The sequence below is a fragment of the Adiantum capillus-veneris genome, chromosome 3 (genome assembly GCF_014529385.1).
Source record: "Adiantum capillus-veneris isolate H3 chromosome 3, ASM1452938v2, whole genome shotgun sequence".
Taxonomy (NCBI): Eukaryota; Viridiplantae; Streptophyta; class Polypodiopsida; order Polypodiales; family Pteridaceae; genus Adiantum; species Adiantum capillus-veneris.
The window spans coordinates 119,074,307-119,097,420 of NC_140933.1; the positions used below are offsets into that span (position 1 = coordinate 119,074,307).

General features: G+C 47.5%; 1 protein-coding gene across 1 annotated transcript in view; it reads left to right on the top strand.

The window, feature by feature from the left end:
* Positions 1 to 22,222, top strand: part of LOC147461589 (uncharacterized) — a 42,644-nt gene extending 20,422 nt beyond the window's left edge. Inside the window, exon 5 of the mRNA XM_086509093.1 lies at positions 21,678 to 22,222. Coding sequence (XP_086365219.1) covers positions 21,678 to 22,019 — 342 coding nt within the window. The 3' untranslated portion in view covers positions 22,020 to 22,222. The remainder of the gene's footprint in view (positions 1 to 21,677) is intronic.
* Positions 22,223 to 23,114: the final 892 nt, after the last annotated feature.

Genomic DNA, 23,114 nt, shown 5'->3' on the forward strand with positions numbered 1-23,114 from the left:
GAAGGGCTTGTCCAGCCTCCCCTTGTCCCTCTTTTCACTCATTGAGAGCGGATTGTGCACTTAGTGGCCGGCCAATCAACGTGAGGTGGGAAAAAGAAACTTTGGTGTGAGCGCAAGGCCGCCAAGGGGTGCGCCTACAGGGAAGAGTTGAGCTCGGGCAAGAGAGAAGCCTTCTCTAACACAGATTGCAAGCTCAAGAAAGAACTCAAGAACCTCAAGAACCTCAAGAACTCAAGGACCTCAAGAACCTCAAGAACTCAAGAACCTCAAGAATCCAAGAACCTCAAGAACCCAAGTTCCTTAAGAACTTTTTTTTTTTCCGAGAAAAAGATCCTTCTATTAGTTACTGAAACTGCCCATAGGGCTACAACCACCTCTTCAAGAGAGGGCTACAATAACCATGGTGGGAGACTCTCCCAATGAAAAAACCAGCATATGTACAATGGGGCTAAATCAAGAAATGGGGGGAGGGAAAAGCAACACAGGTGGTCGGTAGTGCCATCGGAGTACACCTTGGACCATGGTGTAGAAAGGCCCAGAACACCAGAGTCGAAGGAAAGCCTCTCTACGCTCCCGCATGCGGTCGGAGCTGCCCTGTAGTCCCTCGAGCTGTCCTCTGAGAGTGTGGATCAGCTCTAGCCAAAAATCGCGAACAGTCTCTGCTGGTGGCACAGGGCGAGCCTCAAAGATGCGAAAGCAACGGGCCCGCCAGATGAACCAGAGTGTCAGGCCACTGATGAGCTCCCAACACTCCTCTCTCTCACTGCACCACTCCCGTGGGGTAAGCTCTGTAGCAGGCTAGAGTGTAGGTCGCCCCTCCTGCATCACTATTATCCTGCTGGTGGAAGATAGCTCAAACTGAAGTGCCGGGCCCGTGAGGGTGGACCAAGCCGTTGCTCCCCAAGTGTACTGTTGAGCCGTGGAGAGAGCAGGCATCAGCCGAAGAACTCGAAGCCACACCTGCTGGGCCAAAGGATAGTCCCAAAGATAGTGTTGCTGACTCTCCACAAGATGGTCACAAGCTGCACATGCGGCCGAGAGACCATTATGCACTAGCCAGCTCCCAACTGCTGTAGCTCTGTGTGCGACCAGCCACTGAAACAAGGTGACTCGCCTTGGCTGTTTGGAGTCCCACAACCTCTCCCAGAAGGTTGCCAAGAACTCAGCTGTGAGACCCTCCTCCTGCCAATGAGGTGCTGCAGCGGGGCGGGCCTCTCTCTGTGTTGCTAGTATATGACGTCCCAGTCGAACAATGTATTGAAAGAACGGGACACCTGGGTGGTCTGCAGAAGAGAAAGGGTCCCTCCAGAGCCACTCACCAGGATCCCACTGTACTCGTGTCAGTGGACAGCACTCCCAAGCCCACAGCCTCCAGTGTCCAGTCTCAAGAGCTGCTGGGTTAGGATCAATGACACAAGTCCTCCCACAGATGCCTACTACTCGGATCTTCTGAAAACAGCACTCTGCCACCTGCAGGGCCTCTACTGCAACTCGCTGTAAGCGTCCCCCACCCTGAAGCTCGAAGAAAAGGGATGGAACAGTCTCTGAGCAGGCCTTGATTGAGATGAGAACCTCCAGTCGTGTGAAGGCTCCCATCCACCTGGGTGCTACTGGCTCGAGAGGCGTGAGCCACTCAGCTGGAACTGCCTCTGAGATGTCTTGGCACATGCTCTGCACCCCTCTCATGCCCTGTAGCTGGAAACCCTGCACCTCCTCTGACAAGCCTGTGAACTCTAACCAGTCACCTAAAGAGCGCACTGGACCCGCTGCCATGGGACCCCAAGAAACATGAGGCCGACTACCACCAAGTGGCATCTCTGAGTGCTAACCATGGGGTTCCAGACAAGGGGCTGTTGTAGGCGCTCCTCCGTGCAAGAAGGCTCTCTGTGCTCTAGGCCTCGCCGCAAGAGCTCCTAAGATCGAAGCAAGCTCACAGCGAAGCAATCCTCCAGTCTCCTGCTCAAACCAACTCTGTGCATCTCTGTGAAGATCCATCTGGTCGAAGGTCGCCAGGAGCCTCCAGCTTGAGGCACCCTAGCACGAAGCCGCTGTAGCAAGAACTCCTTCCAGGGCTCCTTACCTGGAAGAAGTCCTCTGACTATGAACTTCCCAAGATGGGCTCTGCTCTGCTGTGCTGGGTCAATGATTCCAAGCCCTCCCTGTGAACAAGGAAGAGTGATGACCTGCCAAGCCACTTTGGCTCGGGCTATCTGAGTGTCACGTCCTGACCAAAGGTAGTTCCTGATCAGTCTATCTACCTGGCTGATACAAGAACTCTAGAAGATCCAGCAAGAAGTGATGTACCACATAGTCGCCAACAACACCTGGTTGGCCACTACTACTCTTCCAGCCAAAGAAAGTCGTGCTGAGCTCCAATGTAACAACTTCCTCCTGATAGACAGGAGGAGGGGAGCAATCTGCTGCTCGAGAGGCAAGTCCAAACCAACCTGACAGCCCAAGTACCGAATTGCAGTCCCTGGGGGAATCCACCTCAAACCCTCTCCTGGCATCCAATCGGGCACAGGATCACTACCAACCGAGAAAGCCACTTTCTTTCTCGAGTTGATCAGTGCGCCCGATGCACAACAGAAGGTCTCCAGAGTCTGCTCACACCTGTGAAGATTGGCCTCCTGGCCATGTAAGTACAAGGCTGAGTCGTCGGCAAACTCAACGTCCAGTAGCTCATCTCCCCGAATAGGGAGTGCTAAGCCTCGTAGACCAACCTGCTGCGACACCAAAAACCTGCTCATCGCCTCCGCATAGAAGAGAAAGACGAAGGGGGCAAGAGGACAGCCTTGTCTGACCAAACGTGTGAGCATGAAGCGATCACCTCTACCTCCTGCCAAAAGTACCTGACTGTGAGCCTGTCTGTACAAATGTGACACCCCTCTGATCCAAGCATCTGAGAAGCCCATCCTGCGTAGAGTGCCCTCAAGAAAGTCCCAGTCAACTCTGTCGTATGCCTTCTCAAAATCGAGAAGCAGAATCACTAGGTCCTCACCACGGAACCGTGCTAGGGCAGAAGCCTCCCAAAAAGTAAAGATGTTGTCAAGGATACTGCGTTCCTTGACAAAACCTGTCTGAGTCCCATGTATAAGGCTCTCTAGAAGTGGCTGAATCCTCAAACTCAGAGCCTGGGCAAGAATTTTGTAGGCTGAGTTGAGGATGGTGATGGGGCGCCACTATCGAATCTCATCCAAGGAGCCACCCTCCTTGGGAATGAGGTAGATCAAGCCCTCACTCATGCTGTCAGGCATCACTCCTGTATGCAAAATGTATTGAAAAGCACCACAGAGATCTGGGCCAAGCAGGTCCCAATACTCCAAGAAAAAACTGGGAGTCAGTCCATCCTCACCTGAACAGCTACCACGAGGGAGGGCCCTAAGAGCCGTGTGCAGCTCCTCAAGCTGAAATGGCAACTCAAGCCTCTGACGCATCTCCTCAGTCACAAGACAAGGCATCTGTGCCCAAACCTGCTCCCTGCATGCATCCTGACGCTCTGACTGGGGCTCTGTAGACAGTAGCTCACGATAAAAGTCAGTAGCAACTGCACGCATATCCTCGGGCTCAGAAGCAATTGACCCGTCGGGCCTCCGCAACTGACTGACCTTGGCATGCGAATGCCGAGGTCCCACTGCCTCAAAGAAAGCACCAGTCACTCTATCGCCCACGTGTGTCCACTGAGATGCCTGTCGGTGGAAAGCAAACTCATGTCGCCTCTCCTCTGTGCTAACAAGCTCCTGTCGAGCCTGCTGTAGCTGCTCCTCCAACCAAGGACTGTCTGGATGCTGCTCCTGCATCCTCTGTAACGAAGCAATGCCTCGTCTGAGACGCTGCTCCTCTTCTCTCGCTGCAGCCCGGCGAGCCAAAAACTCTTGGAGAAAGAAACGGCTAATCTGAGCTAGTCCTGAGGCCACTCTGTCAGTAGGAGAATCCTGCCTGTCCAAGCTCTCTGTCCAGAGAGCCTCTACTCGCTCTCTGAGTGTAGAGTCCAACAAGACCCTCTCTGGGATGCGAAGCATCGTGCTCCCTCTCCTCTGCCTGTCTGCCACTGTGAGGATCACTGGTGCATGGTCCAAGAAGGAGGTCCCTGCCAGAATGCCAACTGTCCCTCCCAAGTCACTGAAATGGTCACTAGTGTAGAAGCAATCTATCCGCGATAGATTCACTCTTCCCACTCTGCGGTCCGAACGAGAGAAGGCAAGGCTGTCTGAGGGCCTCACAAAACTAGAGTGCTGCCAAACATTCGAGACCCTCAGAGTCATACAAAACCTCTCCCAAGCTGCCAGCTCAACTCCATGCACAGTAGCATGGCTGCCACCAATCCTGTCAGAAGGGTCCTCCAACATGTTGAAGTCCCCTCCTATGCACCAGTGTTCTGCCTGCGGCAGAGACTCAACTATCTTTGACCAAAACTCTGCTCGAGCACTCGCCACATTGGGCGCATAGATGTTCAGGAAGCCCACTAGGCAACCCTGAACCTGCATAGTAATCCACTGAGCCCTACTTGGCACAATAATCCCTCTGCCAACAATGGCCTGCTTGCAAAGAGTCCGCAATAGTCATACATACCCCACCCTGGATGCCTCCACGTCCAAAAGCAGCTGACCAAACAGTATCATATCGTCCACGCAAGAGCTGACCACAACGTCTAATGTGGCTCTCACACAGATGGTGCTCCTGAAGCATAAGGAGATGAATCTCTCCTCCCACAAGGCAGCGCTGAAGCTCCTGACGTAGTCGGCCCCGCTGACACTGAAACTGGGGCCCACCTAGTCCCTGCACGTTCCATGAGACGATCCTCATGGGGAGCGAGAGAGAACAGATGTTGCCGTAGCAGCTAGACGGGCTATCTTCGAGGCTGGCTTGGATGGGGAGTAATCCGCATCCGAGCGTCATCTAGATAGGCGTGACTGCAATGAGTGCCTGGCCCAAGCCCAAGCAGAGCGAGCCGTACGTAAAGCAACCTCCTCTGTCCAGGAGTCCTCATGAATGTGTACATAGCATGGCAAGCACTGTGTATCGGCAAAGAAGTAAACCACAATGTGTCTACATCCTGTTGTATCTAGAGGTGTCACCGCAAACTTGGCCAATGGCCACAAAGTCTGAAGCATGTGTGTAACTCCTAGTTCTCCCATGTGGTGAGAGAACTCTAGGACCTGTGTGTGCAACCATCCCAACAGTGAGTCGAGAGTCCACTCAGTCTGGTCCCTGCCGCAATTGCTGGTCCCTGCCGCAATTGCACAGGGGAAAGGAAAAGCCAACTGCTGAGTCCAAGGCCTCTGTCCCACTAGCTGCAAGGAACAGAACATGGACCCTGAAGCAGACTGTCTCATGGTCTATTGAGGGGTCGCCGAGAAAACGAGTAAAGTCGTAGTCGAAGAAGTCCCATCGGCACCAGATGTCGATGCTCGTCAGACCACGAGGGATAGCTGCAAAGGGAGACGTCTGTACCTGTAGAGGAGGTTGCAAGAAAGGCCGTCCCTCTCTCGCCAAGCGACTCGTGGCAAAGGCGCTGCCAAGAGATCTCCTAGCAGTCGGAGAAGGCCCTGCCCCCTGGGTCGACTGTGGAACTGAAGCGGGAGGGGGGGGGGGGGAGGAGGAGCAAGGGGGAGCGGTGGAGAAGAGGGGCGGGGGGGAGCGACAGAGGAAGAGGGGCGGGGGGAAGAGGCGGCGGGGGGGAGGATGATGAGGAGAGGGGGAACTCCGGGGGGAAAGGGGCTGTCGAGGGTGAAGCTGGGGTGGGGGCGGGAGTAGGGACCTCATCCTGCTCAAGAGGACCAAACCGGTTCCCTGTTGGGAACCCACTGCTGTTGAGTAGGCGCCTGAGGACCACTCTGAGTGCCAGACGGTCGTCGTGGTGGCCCCTGTCGTCGTCGACCACGGACCTGCTGCCATCCCTCCTCTGCTGGAGCCCCAGGCTCAGAGGGTGGCTCTGCATGTGTGCGCTCTCTCTGTCTGTGGCTATTGGCCAGCCCTTGCAGGCTGGGGTTGAGTCTGTGGTGTAGGTCGCGGCCTCCTCTGTGGACAGGCCTTCACAAGATGGCCCATCTGTCGACAAATGAAGCACTGGTTCAGGAGGTCCGAATACTCCACACTCTATCTAAACCAACCCCCACTCACCTGAGGCAGAAGAATGACCTTTGGGAGCGTTTGAGTGTCTCTAACCAAAACGCGAACTGAGGGAATGCCAGCCGCCTTGGCAGCTATTGAGGCTGCTGTGGGAGGTGTCTCCAGGACAGTCCCAATGGCTGAGCCTATCCTAGACAAAAGTGGTAAGTACTCCCTCCACAAACCCGGAAAGCAAACGGAGATGGGGATGTCTGCCTCCTCTACTAGAACATCCGAAGTAGGGTCGAAACTGCCTCCACTGTCGAAAGTGGGCTCGTGCTGCTCGGATGGTCAATGGACTCGTGGCGATGACCTTGGACGCCATCTCGGAGGTCTCAAACTCGATCTGATAGTAACCTCGTCCAAGATTTGCCCACCTCTGCGAGAAGGCGGGCCTGGAGAAGGTCACGCAGCTCTCCTCTGCTAGGTCGGGTGCCGAGAATCTTGCAGATGACAGAAGTCGCCTGCAAGCGCTCTACCTCTGCAGCTAGGCTCACCTGCCCGCTGCCCCAGAGCCAATTGCAGGGTGACTTCGGGAAAGAGGAGGGCGGGGGTGGGGGGGGTGGTGGATAAGGCGGGCAAGGGGGTGGAAGCTCAAGAGGCAGCGGGCGGGGGGGTAGTGGCGCGAGAGGGCAGCGGGCGGGGGGGTAGCGGCGCGAGAGGGCAGCGGGCGGGGGTGGGGCAGCGCGAGAGGGGGCAGCGGGCGGGTAATGTAGCGCGCAGCAGGGGGGGCAGCGATGGCGCAGCAAGGGGGGGAGGGGGATAGTAGTAGCGAGCACACTGACCTGAAAGCAAGTGAGTTATCGCCTCCAATTCCTCGAGAACTTAAGTACCCAAGATCTCAGCGTATGGTCATCATCGAAACAGAATGGATACTTTTCATGAAGGTGATGAGCATGGAGGTGGTGAAGAAGAATTTTCCCCACCACGAGCATTTTCCGACCCTCCCCCTTCCCCATCTACCCACCGGTTGTACCAAATCCTATGGAGGCTTTGGTCAAGACAATGATGGACATGATGCTACAACAAGAGGTGCAATGCGCCACCTTTGATCGTGAGCGCGAGCAAGTGCGCTTGGCGATCAAAGAATCAAGGGTAGCCTTGGAGCGTGAGCGTGAGCAGCGCGCATGGTGGCTGAAGAAAGACGAGCGGCCTTGGAATTAGAACGTGAGGCGCAGAGTGACCAACGCATGCAAGGGTTGGATCCTATAGGTACTCACCTCGAAGTCCGAGCCACTCAAAGAATCATCAGGTAGCACAAGTCGAGAAGCGGATACCAACAACCCCGTCACTGAGAAGTTGACATTCAATAAGTATGACGGTAAGATGGACGCTAATGTTATCCATTCTTGGTTGCATCAATTTAATGCTTATTTTGCTACAACTAAGAAAACAGGGAATAACAAAGTTTTGATGGCAGCCATGTATCTTGCCGGTGATGCCATTGATTGGTATCAAGCGTGGCAAGAGGCACAGTTGGCCGTGCACCTAGAGGAAGACGAGGCGTGCCCCTTTCTTTCAATTGGGCCGACCTCCAAGACAAGCTCAAGGCGTGGTTCTTGCCACCTCAGTACCTAGCGCGGTTAAAGAAAGATTTGCGCAATCTCAAGCAAAATGGTACCCCTGTCATGTCCTTTTCTAACCGTGTTTTGCAGCTTGGCACCCAATTACGCAAATCGGATGCGAAGCGCAAAGATGCTTTTATTTTCGGGTTGGACGACTATATCAGGTTTTATGTCGAACTCTTCGACCCCGTCGATCTCAACAAGGCGGTAGCGATTGCTCTCGCATAGGAGATGAAGCACAACAAAGAAAAGCCTAAGGAGAACAAGTCTTCTCACAGTACCTCTCAGACTCCTCAGAACCCAGAGAACTGTAAGACCGGTAAGAATGGTAAGAACGGTAACTCTTCTATCCAATCTTCCTATAATCTTTCGGAAAAGAACTCTCAGAATGAAGATAAGGGTAAAGCTAACACACTTGCTAAACCTAAGCTCACCCCAAATGAAAAGCTGCACAAGGAATTCTAAGAGGATACATAACGGCAGAAGAACAAGTCATTTATTCTAAGGAAGGTCATTGTTATCAATGTCACGTGAAGGGTCATATAAAGAGCACATGTCCTAAGAACCCATCCAACGAACCTAAAGAACCCACAGAACCCACATCCTCTGTTAATGCCAGAAATGAGAACACTAGTGCGTCCCAAGTTTCTCACGATCCTCTCATTGATGAGTCTCTCATGAAGTGTTATGGTCATGTGAATGGTATACGCATGGTGGTCTTGTTTATTCAGGCAGTATGCATTATGTGATTGGTGCCTCTCTTGTAGAGAGAGCCCGCTTGGAGGTTAGCCAAACAACTACTCTCATGGTGTCGGACTTCGCTCCCGATATGGACTCTCTCATTACACGAGAGTGCCTTGATGTGTTATTCACTGTTCAACAAGCGTCCTTCCGCATAAAATTTGTAGTCTCTCCTTTTTGAGGATGTGATATGATTCTAGGCATTCGATGGTTTGTGAGCATAACCATCTCATTAATTGGGCAGACAATACTCTCACTTTCAATGCCAAAAGTGACTCTCCCATTGTCATTCAAGGGGAGGAAGTTATTCAGTCTTCACCTCTGATTTAATGTGCAAGCGAAGCTTGATAAGAAACAAGAGAAGGAGACTCTCAGTCCTTTCTTCTCCAAAGCACGACACACATTTTTTTCATGATAGAGATGTGATTGTTCACAAGGATGATGGTTTAGATGATGCCTTTTCTAGTGAAGCTAACCTCATTGCAGATACGATCAATCACGCAGAACCGATCTTGGCTCTCGAGTCGAGGTCCAAAGAACCCATTGAGGAAGTATTGTGTGTTGGTATGATTAGTAAGCACACATTGTTCGAGTGTTTCATTCGTAACGGTTTCTTGTATTTTCATCACCGTCTTTACGTGTCCCTTTTCATAGGCATGCCGTATTGTACGATGCACATGAAACACTTCTGGATGAGCACGGATGTATGCGGATCACTCTCGAAACGAAGAAAAGTTTGCATTTAAGGAATTCACATTCCATGTCTCTTCCTTGGCATGACACATTCTTAGAACGAGCACAAGAAAGATTGTCCATCAAGCATCGGCATTTTCATTGTGATTTGCCATAGTTGATAGGTTTAGGCCGAAAAGTCAAGATTCGATCTCATTGTTTGCGTGTGTTTGGTGAACGGTTTGACACTTCGTCAGTTGGTTCATCTCCATTGCATGCACAGTCATTTAGGAAGAATAGTATTTTTCCAATCACTCTACATGGAATGGGTATGTTCATGATTTTGTGTTGGAAGTGGTTTCAAGAATTTTCCTTCTCGGAGATTCTTGAAGAAGGTGGACCTACGTCCATAGACACAGTTGGAGCATTGAAGCAGCCACAGATCTCTTTGTGTCGCTTTCAGCGCGGCCCAAAGAAGCAAGCATTGCAGACCTTCATGAAGTTCACGTATCGCACGACCCGTATATCAGAGTGGGCCAGCGAAGAGTCCTTTCCAGAATTCCAGCCGTTGTTGGCACTCTCCCTCGACGCCATACAGCTCGGTACCAGTACCTCACTTTGAAAAGGAGGGGATGTCACGTGCATATCTAACCCTATGTACATGTAGACAAGCTACTTCAGGTCTAGGGTTCATGTCAGCTTAGGAAGCGTTCTGACACCTTTGTGAGCTTGTGTGCAGACCGTGCATGTCCAGACACTTAGAGTAGTTGCATATCCTTTGGTTGCTCACAACATGATCATCAACATGAAAGTCAGTACCCATCATGAGCATTTTACAGTGCACAGAACCCATTTTCCCTATTTATCCATTTTTCACTTATTATTTAATAAGTGACTTTGTTGGGAAACTGGGTAGGGCAATTTTGCTAATAAGAAAATCTAGCGCTTGCAGATTGCTTCTCAGAGGGCTTGCCAGGTGAGTTACCACTTGCTCGTTGTGAAGATCATACCATTGATTTGATTCTTGGAAGCACACCACCGAATCGGCCACCTTACTGTGTGAGCCGAGCACAGAATGAAGAGATTATGAACCAAGTGAAAGACCTCTTGGAAAAGAGTCTTGTCCAGCCTAGTACTTCACCGTATTGCTCTCCAATGTTGTTGGTTTTGAAGAAAGACAGATCTTGGTGAATGTGCATCGATTATAGAGCTCTCAACAAAATCACCATCAAGAACAGATTTTCGATTCCTAGGATCGATGATGTACTCGATAGATTACAAGGATCCTCGTGTTTTAGCAGGATTGATTTGAAGAGTGGATATCATCAGATTAGAATCGCATCGGGAGATGTCTACAAGACAACCTTTCGGACGACTTTTGGGTTATTTGAGTTTTTGGTGATGCCTTTTGGCTTAACCAATGCTCCTGCGACATTTAACCGGATGATGGACAGGATTTTTCGAGAGTACAGGCTATTTGTTGACACTTTCTTTGACGATATCATTGTTTTCTCTAAGAATGAGGCAGAACATAGAGATCATCTGCTTCAGGTCTTTTAGGCATTACAAGATCACAAGTTAGTGATTAATGTGAGAGTCACGGCAAAAATTGCGGAAGACCGTACTGTTGACGTGGCAGCGCTGTACGGCAGTTCTGGCAGCTTTTTGGGCGATGCTTTATTTCACTTAAGGCAGCAAGAGAGAGAAGCTTTCTGCTTTATTAAAGCTTGAGAGAGAAAGAAAGAGTCTCTTGCTTATTTTTCAAGTAGCTTTTAACTTGAAGCTTTTGAGGTTTTTGATTTCAGCTTTTAGGCTCTGCTTTTAGCACCCCTTGTAATCTATAAATAAGTGGGTAGGCCACTCACAACTCAGAGCATTTGGACGCAGAGTCTGAGTGTGAGCACCTGCCCGCACTCTTGTACTTTGAACTCGGATTAATACAAAAAGAAAACTGAAAGCGGCGCCAGTCTTTGGGGCCAATATCTCTAGGCACAGAACTCCGCCGGACCAGTGTCGAATAAATTATGAATTGTGAACTGTTTTGAAGTGCTTATTTGGTGTTGTCGCGGTAGATTCTGGACTTGGAGTGCCCAAGTATGTTACAGTCAAACCCTCCTCCAAGGGCCCCTCTCTCGATGGCGAGAGAGGTCTATGCTATTGATTGCACAATCTGGTATAAGACGCTGATGCAAGTCGTGAGACTATGATGCAATGTGAGGGGACGACGATGACGACGTGCATGGCTACGACAACGTATCTACTGAAAAATGCTGGTATGCTGCTGAAAAATGCTGATCTGAGGTTCTTCAAAAAGCTGATTTGCTGAGCCTTCAAAACGCTGGAAGGCTGTCTTCAAAACACTGGTCTTGCTTGCTAAATTCGCTGATGTTTTAGGGCTGAAAATGTCACAAGACGGGCACCACGTGCCAATAGAAAAGAACAGACTGAACAAACTTTTAGCACTTCAATAACAACTGAACTGAGAGAGAGAGAGAGACCACACGCGACACGGAGTGGCGGAATTCCACCCCAGAGAGTATTGGCCCCAAACCTTGGCGCCCCTTTCGGTATTTCTTTATATTGCAACAACACAGTACAAGCCGGTACTCGAGACTCTGCACCTTCGTACTGAAGCATGCCAGAGAATGAGCCCTAACCTCATATTTAAAGGCCCTTGGCCTAAAAAGCAGTTTACAGTAAAAAGCCTTCAAACTTAAAAGCTTTTGGTCCAAAAGCAAAGCCAAAAAGCTGCCAGCGTAAATCACGGAAATTCGTACAACCTGCCACGTCATCAGCTAGCGCAAAACGTGGAAATCCGTACAGCCTGCCACGTCATCATGTCAACACAATTTTCGGAAAACTGCCACACTGTCGTTAGGGTTAGGTTTAGGGTTTCTGCAGTTTTTAGGGTTAGGGTTTCCAGAATTAGGGTTTGTAGGTTTTAGGGTTATATTTCCAGAATTAGGGTTTCAGCAGTTAGGGTTTTTGGCAGAAATTAGGGTTTCCTTTGACACGTCAGCAGTTTGTTACAGAAAACGCCAGGCATCAAAGCTGAAAACACTGGTGGTTCACTGCTGAAAATGCCAAAGTTCTTGGGGGGTTCTTGCTTGAGAAGCTTTCTAGAGGCCTGTTGCAACGGGTGCCTGTGCTCTCCTTGCTCTTCTGCCAGATAAGCGTAGCGCTAGGTTTGCTTTTATATATGCTTAGTTCATTTGCTCTACTCAGTTCCCAACAAAAGTCACTTAAAAATAATAAGTGAAAAATGTCAAAAATAGGGAAAATAGGTCTATGCACTGTAAAAATGCTCCTGATGGGTTCTGATGGAAATTTGATGATCATGCTGTGTGCAACCAGAGGATATGCATCTAATCTAAGTGTCTGGACATGCACGGTCTGTGAACAGACTCACAAAGGTGCCAGATCACTTCCTAAGCTAGACCGTCTGAATTGAATTGAACTGAACCCTTGTCATGAAGTAGCTTGTCCTCGTACACATGGGGTTAGATGTGCACGTGACAAAGGGTCCTAGGGTAAACAATTTTCAGCCAAGGGCAATGCTGCAGCAAAGACTTTGTACCTCCCACAAAGAAACCCTCCACTGATGAAGTCGACATGTCCAAGAAGCAATCTAAATCTTTTTCTGGGCGAGGACAAGGACAAGGTATGAGAGAGGCCAAGAAATGCTACATGTATGAAAGGAGGGACATTTTGCAAATGAATGCCCATAGAAGAAGTCACATGATAAAAATGACAAGTTAGAGCATAAAGGAAAGAAGCCAAAGCCCAGTGCAAGACTTGTCCTAGATTTGGTTGGTGACTACCCAAACATAGATGCCATGGAATTGTGAAGAGCTTGGGGCAAAGTTAGAGACGAGACAGTATTTGTTTTCTGTGATCCATGAGCCCGTGCAAATTTCATATCACTAGAATGGCATCAAAGTTGGGCATTCGTGTAGAGGAGATAAGTATGACAGGTGAAGCATGTTCGACGTACCCATGTCATCTAGAGCTTGTCACTCCCATTTTGGGGAAGCTTCGTCTGCACATTCAGCGTTATGTGGATGCGGAAGAGTTTCATATTATGCCACTTGAGGGCTGTGATGTGTTATTGGGTATCCCATGGTGTTACAGGTTGCATGCTATGGTGTATACTTACAACAAAAAGATTACCCTTGTACATAGAGGAAAGACTCATGTTCTTGATGTAAAGCTTAAAGGCGAGTCTGTTCCAGTTGTTTCTGCTTCTGCTATTTCATCTATAATAAAGAATCATCTTTCTGCGTACTTGATGTTTGCAAAAGAAGTATCTAATTTGTCTACCTTAGATAAAGATAGATCAACTTTCCCGAGTGATTTTAGTGATTGTTTTTCGGACCCTTTGCCAGGGGAGTTACCTCCTGAGAGACCTGAGGATCATACCATAGATCCGTGTCAGGTTCTAGTCCACCGAATAGACCACCGTACAGGGTTAGTGCAGCCTAGTAGAAAGAGATTAGGAGTTAGGTTAACGAGCTTTCAGCCCAGCTAATCCCTTTTTGTTCGCCTGTACTCCTAGTGCAGAAGAAGGATGGTTCATGGCGCATGTGCATTGACTATGGCGCCTTGAATAAGAATACCATCAAGAACAGGTTCCCCATACCGAGGATAGATGACATCCTTGATCAGCTTGAGGGAGCGTCATTGTTTACAAGGATAGACCTAAAGAGTGGGTACCACCAGACACGCATTAGGCCAGAAGATGTCCATAAGACTGCGTGCTGGATGGTCTCTATGAGTTTCTTGTCATGCCATTCGGTCTCACAAAAGCTCCTGCCACGTTCAATAGAATGATGGACAAAATATTTAGACCACATAGAAACTTTGTGGGTACATTCTTTGATGACATGATTGTCTATTCAAAGTCTGAAGAGAAGCATAGGGATCACTTGATCGTAGTTTTCAATGAGCTATGCAAGAACAGGCTACTCATTAATGCGAAGAAGAGTGAAATCTTTTTGGAAGAGATTCAATTCCTTGGGCACATTGTTTCAAAGGATGGGGTACATATGGATCCCGCCAAAGTGGAAGCAATTAGGTCATGGCCACACTTGAAGTCCATACATGACATTCAAAACTTTCTAGTCTAATGTTCCTATTATAGGAGGTTCATCCGAAATTTCACTGAAATTGCTTCTCCACTCCATGCACTGCAAGGGAAAGGAGTTACTTTCAAGTGGACAGCCAAGGAAATTCTAGCCTTCAAACACTTGAAAGAGAAATTGACTTCAGATCCGGTAATCATTCTGCCAGATCTTTCGAAACCTTTTTGTGGTTCAATGTGATGCAGGTGGCCACAATTTTGGTGCAGTTCTATGCAGAATGCCCGAGTAGTCACATATGAGAGAAGAATTCTTTTGAAGACCGAAAGGAACTTGCAAGTTTATGAGAAAGAATTGCTGGCAGTAATTCATGCTCTCACTAGTTGGAAACACTATCTGCTAGGGGCTGATTTTGTTGTCCAAACAGGTCACCAAACCTTGCGATACTTTCTCACACAATTGAAGTTGTTTGAGAAACACATGCGATGTGCAAACATCTTGTCAATGTTCCATTTTTAAATTGTGCATGTGCAAGGGAAAAAGATTGTGGTGGCTGATGCGTTGTCATGAAAGCCCCAAATTTCAGCAGCGTCAATTCTGTACCATTGTGAACTAGACGAAGTGAAGACACAGTATGCTGAAGATTCAAATTTTGCAAGGATCTATGATCAGCTTGTTGATGGGCAACATCATGAGCACTATATGCTTAAGAATGACTTTCTCATGATGCATGGAAAGTTATGCGTTACTAAACAGTTACGGCCAAAGGTTATGATAGAAAGTCATGCTCCACCATATGCTGGGCATCATGGAATTGATGCGACAATGAAAGGGGTTGAGGCATTTTTCTATTGGCCAGCTTTATTTCAAGATGTTGACACATTTGTAAGATCATGCCTAGTATGTCAAAAAGTCAAATTTGACAGGCAAAAGCAACCGGGATTGTTACAGCCATTGCCGATCCCTAATAGGCCATGGAAAAGCATAGCGATGGACTTTATCTTTGATCTTCCAAGAACGCAAACAGGCAATGATGGGATTTTGACTATCATTTGTAGGTTCAGTAAGCAGGCCCATTTCATTCCTTTTAGGAAGAAGATAAAGCCAAAACACATGGTCAAGATATTCATGAACAATATCTTTAAATATCATTGGATGCCTCAGTCAATTGTCAGTGACAGGAATCCACGTATGACGAGTCTTTTCTGGAAGGCATTGTTTGAGAATATGGGCACTACGCTAAAGTTCTCATCTTCGTTTCATCCACAAACTGATGGATAGTTAGAAGGCAAATTCTACTGTCCTAGATCTAATTCTATTGTCTTGGATTTGCTCAAATTTTATGTGTCAGAGCACAAGGCAACTTGGGAACACCATTGGTTGAATATGCTTACAATAACACTGTGCATACATCAACAGGTAGAGCACCATTTGAGATAGTGGAAGGAGGGAAGAAAGTCTCACCCATTTTGCAAACCAAGGACAAGATATTTGAGGCAGACAAATATGTCCAAGATATGGATGAAACATACAGGAAGATAAAGATTGCTCTCGAGAAGACTCAGGCTAAACAAAAGAAAGCTGTTGATCGTCACTGTCGTGAACTTGTATTTTACTTGGTGATTGGGTACTTTTGTGCTTTGAAAAGACCAAGTTAAGGAAAAGGAAAGGCAAGGAACGCTTGTTTCCTATGCGATATTATGGTCCTTTTCAGATTTCAGAAAAGATCAGCGATGTAGCTTACAGGTTGAAGCTACCAAAAGGCTGGAAAATACATAATGCTTTTCATGTCAGCCTTTTAAGGCCCTTTGTTGGTGATGTGTTAGAGAATATGCTTGATGAGGAACAACCTGAAGTGGAAGAATTGGATGAGAGTCTTGTTCGTGAACAGATATTGGCACATAAAGAAAGGAAGGTTAGAGGAAAAGTTGCAAGACGCTATTTGGTTTTTCATGAACTATTCATTGTTGGATGCCAAATGGATGGAAGAGTTTGAATTGGTTGATTCACCTCAACTCAACTGTATCTTGAAGCCTTCCAGATGGAACCCACAGTGACTTGATGTAGCCCTTTGGAGCAAGGTGAGAGCATGGTTCATGATGCTCAAAGGAGTAGTTAAGCAATTGTATCTACTCTTTCCGTACAGAATTTGGCTAGAGAAGTTTGTGCTTGAGAGTACGCCAGAAGACTTCTATGCTTGATATATGTGTGGTAGCTAGGTTGGTGGGATTGTTTAATCGACCAATGCTACATTTCCGAAAGCATGTATATCTTGGATTCCCATCATAGAATATATGTGATATCAAGAGATATCCGCATGTATTATTGGCATGCAAGCGAGGTCGCTTGCAATATTTCAAGGGTGGGGTGTGTCACCAGGAGGTATATTTTTCCTGTTTCCTTCACTAAATATGTTGTTACGTGCACATCTAACCCTATGTGCATGTGGACAACCTACACCAATTCTAGGGTTCAGGTTAGCCTAGGAATTGTTCAGGCACCCTTGTGAGCCTGTGCGCAGGCCGTGCATGTCCAGGCACTTAGAATAGTTTGCATATCCTCTGATTGCACAACTCAGTAGCACCCAGCATTTGCATTTTCCAAGACAGTACTCCCAAATTTCCATGACATTTTGGGGCAGTTAGTGCATGCATTTTATAATTATTTAATGCCAATTTGCAAGGTCGTGGGGCTGTAGGGGAGCATGCTTGACCTAGCTTGGTTTTCATATATAAGGAGGAGAGGGGGCGCCCATTTCAAGCAGAAGTAGCAGCAGAAGAAGTTATCCAACTTGCACTGTCTCGACTCAGCAGTACCGGCAGAGCCTCAAGCACTTGGCGTTTTGGATTTTGCAAATCTGCCTAGCGTTTTCAGTTCTCCAACACTTGGCGTTTTGAGTCTTCAGCATCGCTACCAGCAGATCAGGTTAGCGTTTCCAGATTTCAGCCCTGAAGAAGTCAAAGGGGGCTCGATAGAGAATGGCCTCTATCGGCTCCATGCTCTTTCTTCATCGATTCGGATACCCACAGGTGATTTATGGCATTACAGGTTTGGCCATTTGAACAATGATGCCCTTCGACTTGCTTTTCGTGAGCAAATGCTTCAAGGCTTACCGAATGTTGGGAGTAAGCATGGGAAATGCATTTCTTGCATTCGTGGGAAACAACATCGTGAATCCATCGGGAGGCTTTCTACGTGCCGTGCCATTGCCGTATTGGAGTTGGTTCACACTGACCTTTGTGGACCTATGCAGACCCCTTCCCTCGGCAAGGCTCTTTACTTTATGTTATTGGTGGATGACTTTAGCCACTTTACTTAGGCATCTTTTCTACAGCATAAGAGGGCTTTCCCATAGGCCCTCTTATGGCGTTTCTAGAGGACCCTCAAGATCCTATTGCACTACCCCATACCCCCTTGATGGCATAAATCAGGTGACCTGTTGAGACTGCTAACATTCCGCTAGGGGGTGCTTGAACCACCCCTCACATTAATAAATCACTTTTATCACCTGTTGCAACCGGTTTCTAGCGCTCGAGAGCTGATAACGACGGATTTGCGACGTGTTGGCAGAAAGGGCCCTCCTCTTTCGCCCTTTAACGGGTGTATGGGGGAGGGCTCTAAGCACGAGGCATTTGGCCTCTTCAAGAATTGGCGTACTCTTGTGGAGAAAGAAAGCAATCATGTTTTGAAGACCATTCGATCGGACAAAAGTGGGGAGCTCACTTTCAATGCTTTCATTCAATTTTGTACGGACCATGGTATTAAGCGAGAGCTTGCGAATACCAATACACCTTCAGAGAATGGAGTTGTGGAGCAGAAGAATAGGACATTGGTAGAGATGGCACGGACCATGCTTGATATGGGTTGAGGTAGTTGTGACGTCTGTCCACACCATAGACCAATCTCCGACCTCTTCAGTTCCAAAGATACACCATTTGAAGCCTACTTTGGTAAGAAGCCCGACATCTCCCATTTTCGGATTTTTGGGAGCGATGCCTATGTCCATGTACCAAAGGACCAGAGGGGGAAGTTTGACCCCAAGACAAAGAATGTTTTTTGTCAACTACAACTCTCTTTCAATAGGATATCGACTTTATGATCCAGAGAAGAAGGAGATTGTTCTCAGCCGTGATGTTGTCTTCAACGAGACCTAACCTTCAAAGGGGGCCTCCGCTCTCAAGCCTTCCACGACGACTCCCGATTTGTTGATTCTTGGAGACCGGATTTTGATTTGCGCCCTATGATGAGCCCTCTTCTCCTACCCCTGTCCCTCAGGGTACTGAGGAGCATGCACCCATTCCTGATGATGCCGTTGACAATGGATCTCATCACAGTGCCGAGGTAGAGACAGATAGCAAGCTTGACAAGTTGCCGAAATGGCTATTGGAGACTTTGCGAGATTCAGCAACCTCAGGTTTTCCACCCGATTGGCGTGAAGCCGGTACCACACAACGCTCTCAGTGACTTCGACTTGCTAGGGTGGATGAACCTTTATTACAAGTGAACTATGCATTGGTGTCTACAATGATCAAGGATAGAGTTCCTCTTACAATTGAGGAGGCGCTTTCATAACCCAAGTGGAATTTGGCCATGCAGAAAGAGCTTGATTCCATCAAGAAGAACAACACATGGGTGTTGGTTCCGCGGCCCGCCAAGCATAAAGTGATCAAGTTCAAGTGGGTCTACAAGACCGAGTACAAAGCTCGGTCTTGTACTCGGTCTACAAGACCGAGTACAAAGCTCATGGTTCTTTGGATAAGCACATGGCAAGGCTTGTTGCCAAAGGCTTTTCCCAGAAACCCTGTGTAGACTACGAGGAGACCTTTGCCCCCACCGCACGGATGGCGACCATACTGATTGTTTTTGTCCTTGCTGCCTTTTTCAAGTGGCCGATTTTTCAGATGGATGTAGTTTCGGCATTCCTCAATGGTGATCTAGAGGAGGAGGTTTATGTGGAACAACCTCCAGGCTTGGAGGATCCAGACTTTGCAGACATGGTCTGTAGATTGCTCAAGGCCCTCTATGGCCTCAAGCAATCCCCTCGAGCGTGGTACCAGAAAAGCGATTCCTTTTTCCTATGACACTTACTCTTTTGGGGCTTTGCTCTTGGGCATCCCTTGTACTCTTTATAAGTGCCTAGAGGGCCACTTCTCAAAGGCATTTGGACTCGGGGCTGGAAGATCTGAACCCAACGGGGGTTGTACTCTTGTAGAGATCAATCACTATAGAAACACCGAAAGGGGCGTCAGACTTTGGGGCCAACGCTTCTTGGCTTGGAACTCTGCCGCGCCGTGTTGTCTTCTCTCTCAGTTTTGAAGTGTTAAAGTATTGCCCATTGTAAAGTTTGCAGTTATCTTTGTGTTGCCTCCGATTCCTCGCCGGAAGTGATTACAGCCCCTCTATCCTTTTTTGAGTACTTTGTCTCCCTTGGGAGGAGGCTTCTTTTGCATCCTCCTCACCGTCCACACGAGTCGAGAGGTATGGCAAGATCAATGCATCCTCCCCGCTTTTTAGAGACAATTTTGGTATGCATATGGACCCAACTTTTTGTGGGGTGGCCTAGATGGCTCTACTGACACTTGACCATGAGGCCATTAGGACACAGTCGTTTTGCCTAGAGAAGAGAGAGGATTGGGGATCATTGATCCAGAGATGCAAAGCAAGGCATTGCTTGCAAAGCTCATAGTACGAGGATTATTTCGAGGGGCAGAGCCTTGGAAATATTTTTTGTACCATGCTTTATCACATACCTCTCCTCGTTTTGGATCTCTAGATACTACCGGTTTTGGCGCTCAACCATCATATTCATCTTTACACATGCACCTTTAGTTATGTCCCCTTTATCGTCATTTATGCGTTGCTTGCTGCGGAGTTGGAAGGAATTACGTCTTGCTTTGATTTGCCATCTGCCTTCTTATGTGAGGAGGTAGCGGGGCAGCCACTTGTATTGAATGTTCAATGCACGAAGTGGCCCTCTGGGCTTGTAAACTTACAAGGGATGCCCAAAAGCAGAGCCCCAAAAGAAACTGATCCAAAAGCATTCACTACAAAAAGCTTTGACCCAAGAGCCTTGCGCAAATTCTGCCAAAATCAGCAGGGCAAACCACGGAAATCCATACAGCAATGCCTCGTGGCATTCAACGCAATTTACAAAAATCAGCCTAGAGTCCAAGCCTTTAACCTTTAGGTTTTTAGGCCCCTGGGCCGGTGCTCCAAAAGTTGGGTATGGTTAGGTTTTTGTGAAAACCCTAACCCTTCGCGTTCAAGCCCCCCGTCCACACTTTCTGGGTTCAGTTCTTCTTGTCCTCGCGGCCAGCTCTTTCCAGTTGGGCATGCACGTCATCGCTTTGTGAAACAGCCAAAGGACAGAAACTTTCTTTAGTAGACACTGAATCCTATGTACTCGGGCACGAGACTCCACAAATCCATCACTTCTACAAAGACATCAGTCATTGATCAATCACATTTCTGTCGAGGGTGTCATATACAAATCATGATCATTGTAACCTATTTAGCAACCACATCCAGACCGCACTGATTTTTTCACGAATGTCTTGATGTACTCAACCTTGTTACTATTAGATTCATATCCTTTCTTTTCACATTTCAAGCAAACCATGTTCGTTTTCATCCCCACAAGACAGCACACATTCACATAGCGTGCAATTCACAAAATCACACACTTAGTTCCTGCTGAACACTGTGTTTCAATCTTTCAATCTAGCCATCTCATCCCGTCCAGATCTCTTGATGCACCTAGATCACTGTGTAGTCATCTCATCATTCCAGAACTCTTGGTGCTCTCACACCAGTATCCAATCTTCTCATCGAGATAGAAATCTTGACGCACTAGAATCACATTCATTTCTCATTTACTTAGCCATCACATTGAGATAACAGATGTCTAGGTGCACTAAGTTCAAATCATTCATTAGACAAAACGCTGTAGACATTTCGTCTTTCTTTATATTTCTCTAACAATTCACACATAAAAGAGCACGTGTCTTCAGTTGAGTCGCAGTGGCCTTCGTTGCACGATGATGGAGCCCCCAGTATCCCTTGGGAGGAGGCTTCTTCTGTGGAACGGACACCCACCTCACTGTCCACGCTTGTCAAAGGTATGGCAGGACCAGTGCATCCTCCTGGCTTTCCAGCAACCAGTTTTGGTCATGCATCTGGACCTTCATGATCAGCTGCAGGATATGTTTTTTCAAGTGGATGACAGTGCCTGCAAGAATGCGTGTATGCAGTCATTGGTCATGATCCAACTTGTCAAAGATGCACTTTCGAGCCTGAGTCATTGAGGGATTGTTTGTGGATGGCAGTTCGTTGCTTGTTGATTAGAGTGGGCATCCATGGTGGGTTCGTGACGTAAGGGGCAGTTGCATGGCTTTTAACGTCGTGGGAAACAATCCCAAGAGACATTAAAGATCTATCCCACGAGAGAGAGAGAGAGAGAGAGAGAGAGAGAGAGAGAGAGAGAGAGAGAGAGAGTTTTTTGTTTGTCCAGGTTTCTTTCTGTACACAACAGGCCCGCCAGTTCTGTGACTTGCTGGAAGAGAGCAAAAACAAATTACATTTGAAAGAGGAGATGGCAACTGCTGCTGTAGCTGCTCGAAATGCAGCTGAGCGGTCTCTTCGCATGGCAGATGAACGTGCTGTGCAATTGCGAAAGAAGATTGACGATTTAGTGAACCAATTTGAGCTGCTAGAAGGAAAGGAAGATGGTTTAACCCCTGTGGACTGGTACAATGCATGCTGGCCTTCCCAGTGGCTTCGGGGTAGGCGCTCTCATTCACATACTCGCCAAACTGGAGCTGAATTGGACAAGTTTTTGGAACCGTTTGTGTAGATAAATGAAAACTCTGCTTTGTACACAGGAACTCTTGAGTTTCAAATTTCTAGGGTGCACAATTTTGCTCCCTTGTATACTACAGCCCTTGATCAAGATTTACAAACAGGGACATAGCTTTGCAAAATACAAATGTACAAAAGTTTCAAACTTGTCATAAGAATCAGGATACTAATGCATGAATTTCGGAGGTATTGCTATTATGTTGGCTGCCAGTGGCTGTCAAAATTCGTGATGCATTGTGTACCTGTTTGTGTAGAAACCTTGCATTGGCAGTGTGTGCGTGTGTGTGTGTGAGCATATGTGTTTTAAGTAGACAAATACACTCCCATTTGGTGTGGTGCGCAAATGGACCCTAAAGAGGAACTCCCAAAGAGGATCATAGCACCAAAAGCACTTTTTTCATCGTTAAATTAACATTTTCCCACTGTTTTTCGGCCGTAAGTGGCCTTGCTTTGAGTTCTAATCCCACCTGTGGGTTCAGTGTGTGCAAATGTGACTTTCGTGGTCACCCTCCTACTTCCAAGTGCTTGCCTAGAATGAGCTCAAACCCCACCAGAGAATTTTGTGATGTTTTCTGGGCATTTTTCCTCCAGGCCCCTTTCCTTCATTTTTCCCTTTGGTTTCCAGTATCATGACGGAAGGTGTTTGAAGTCTTGCATCACAGATTACAAGATCAGAATGGACTACAAGATCCTGCATCTGATGGCAAAAAGACTTAACAAAGCAATGAGAGCTAATGACTACAATGGTGGTGTGATATTAGGAAGAGTTACATTTGACCTATCCCACATTCTCGTGGCTCCATGTGCATCCATGTCACAATAGAGAGATATGCCATCTCTAATTGAACAAACAGAAAAAACAAAAATTTTAAACTCTCTTCTAGAACAAACATATTTCGCATCAAGTGCTAAAGTTCTATGCGAGTAGCCAATAAACTTATTATAGACAAAAGGTGCAATAATATTACCAATTCCTAGTTTGAGAACAATTGTAGCTCAGGTCAATCCCATTTAAAGAAAAAAAACTAAGACATGATTTCTTATCACGACATATAAACAATATGAAAGATATCCTTGAATGCTTAGCTCT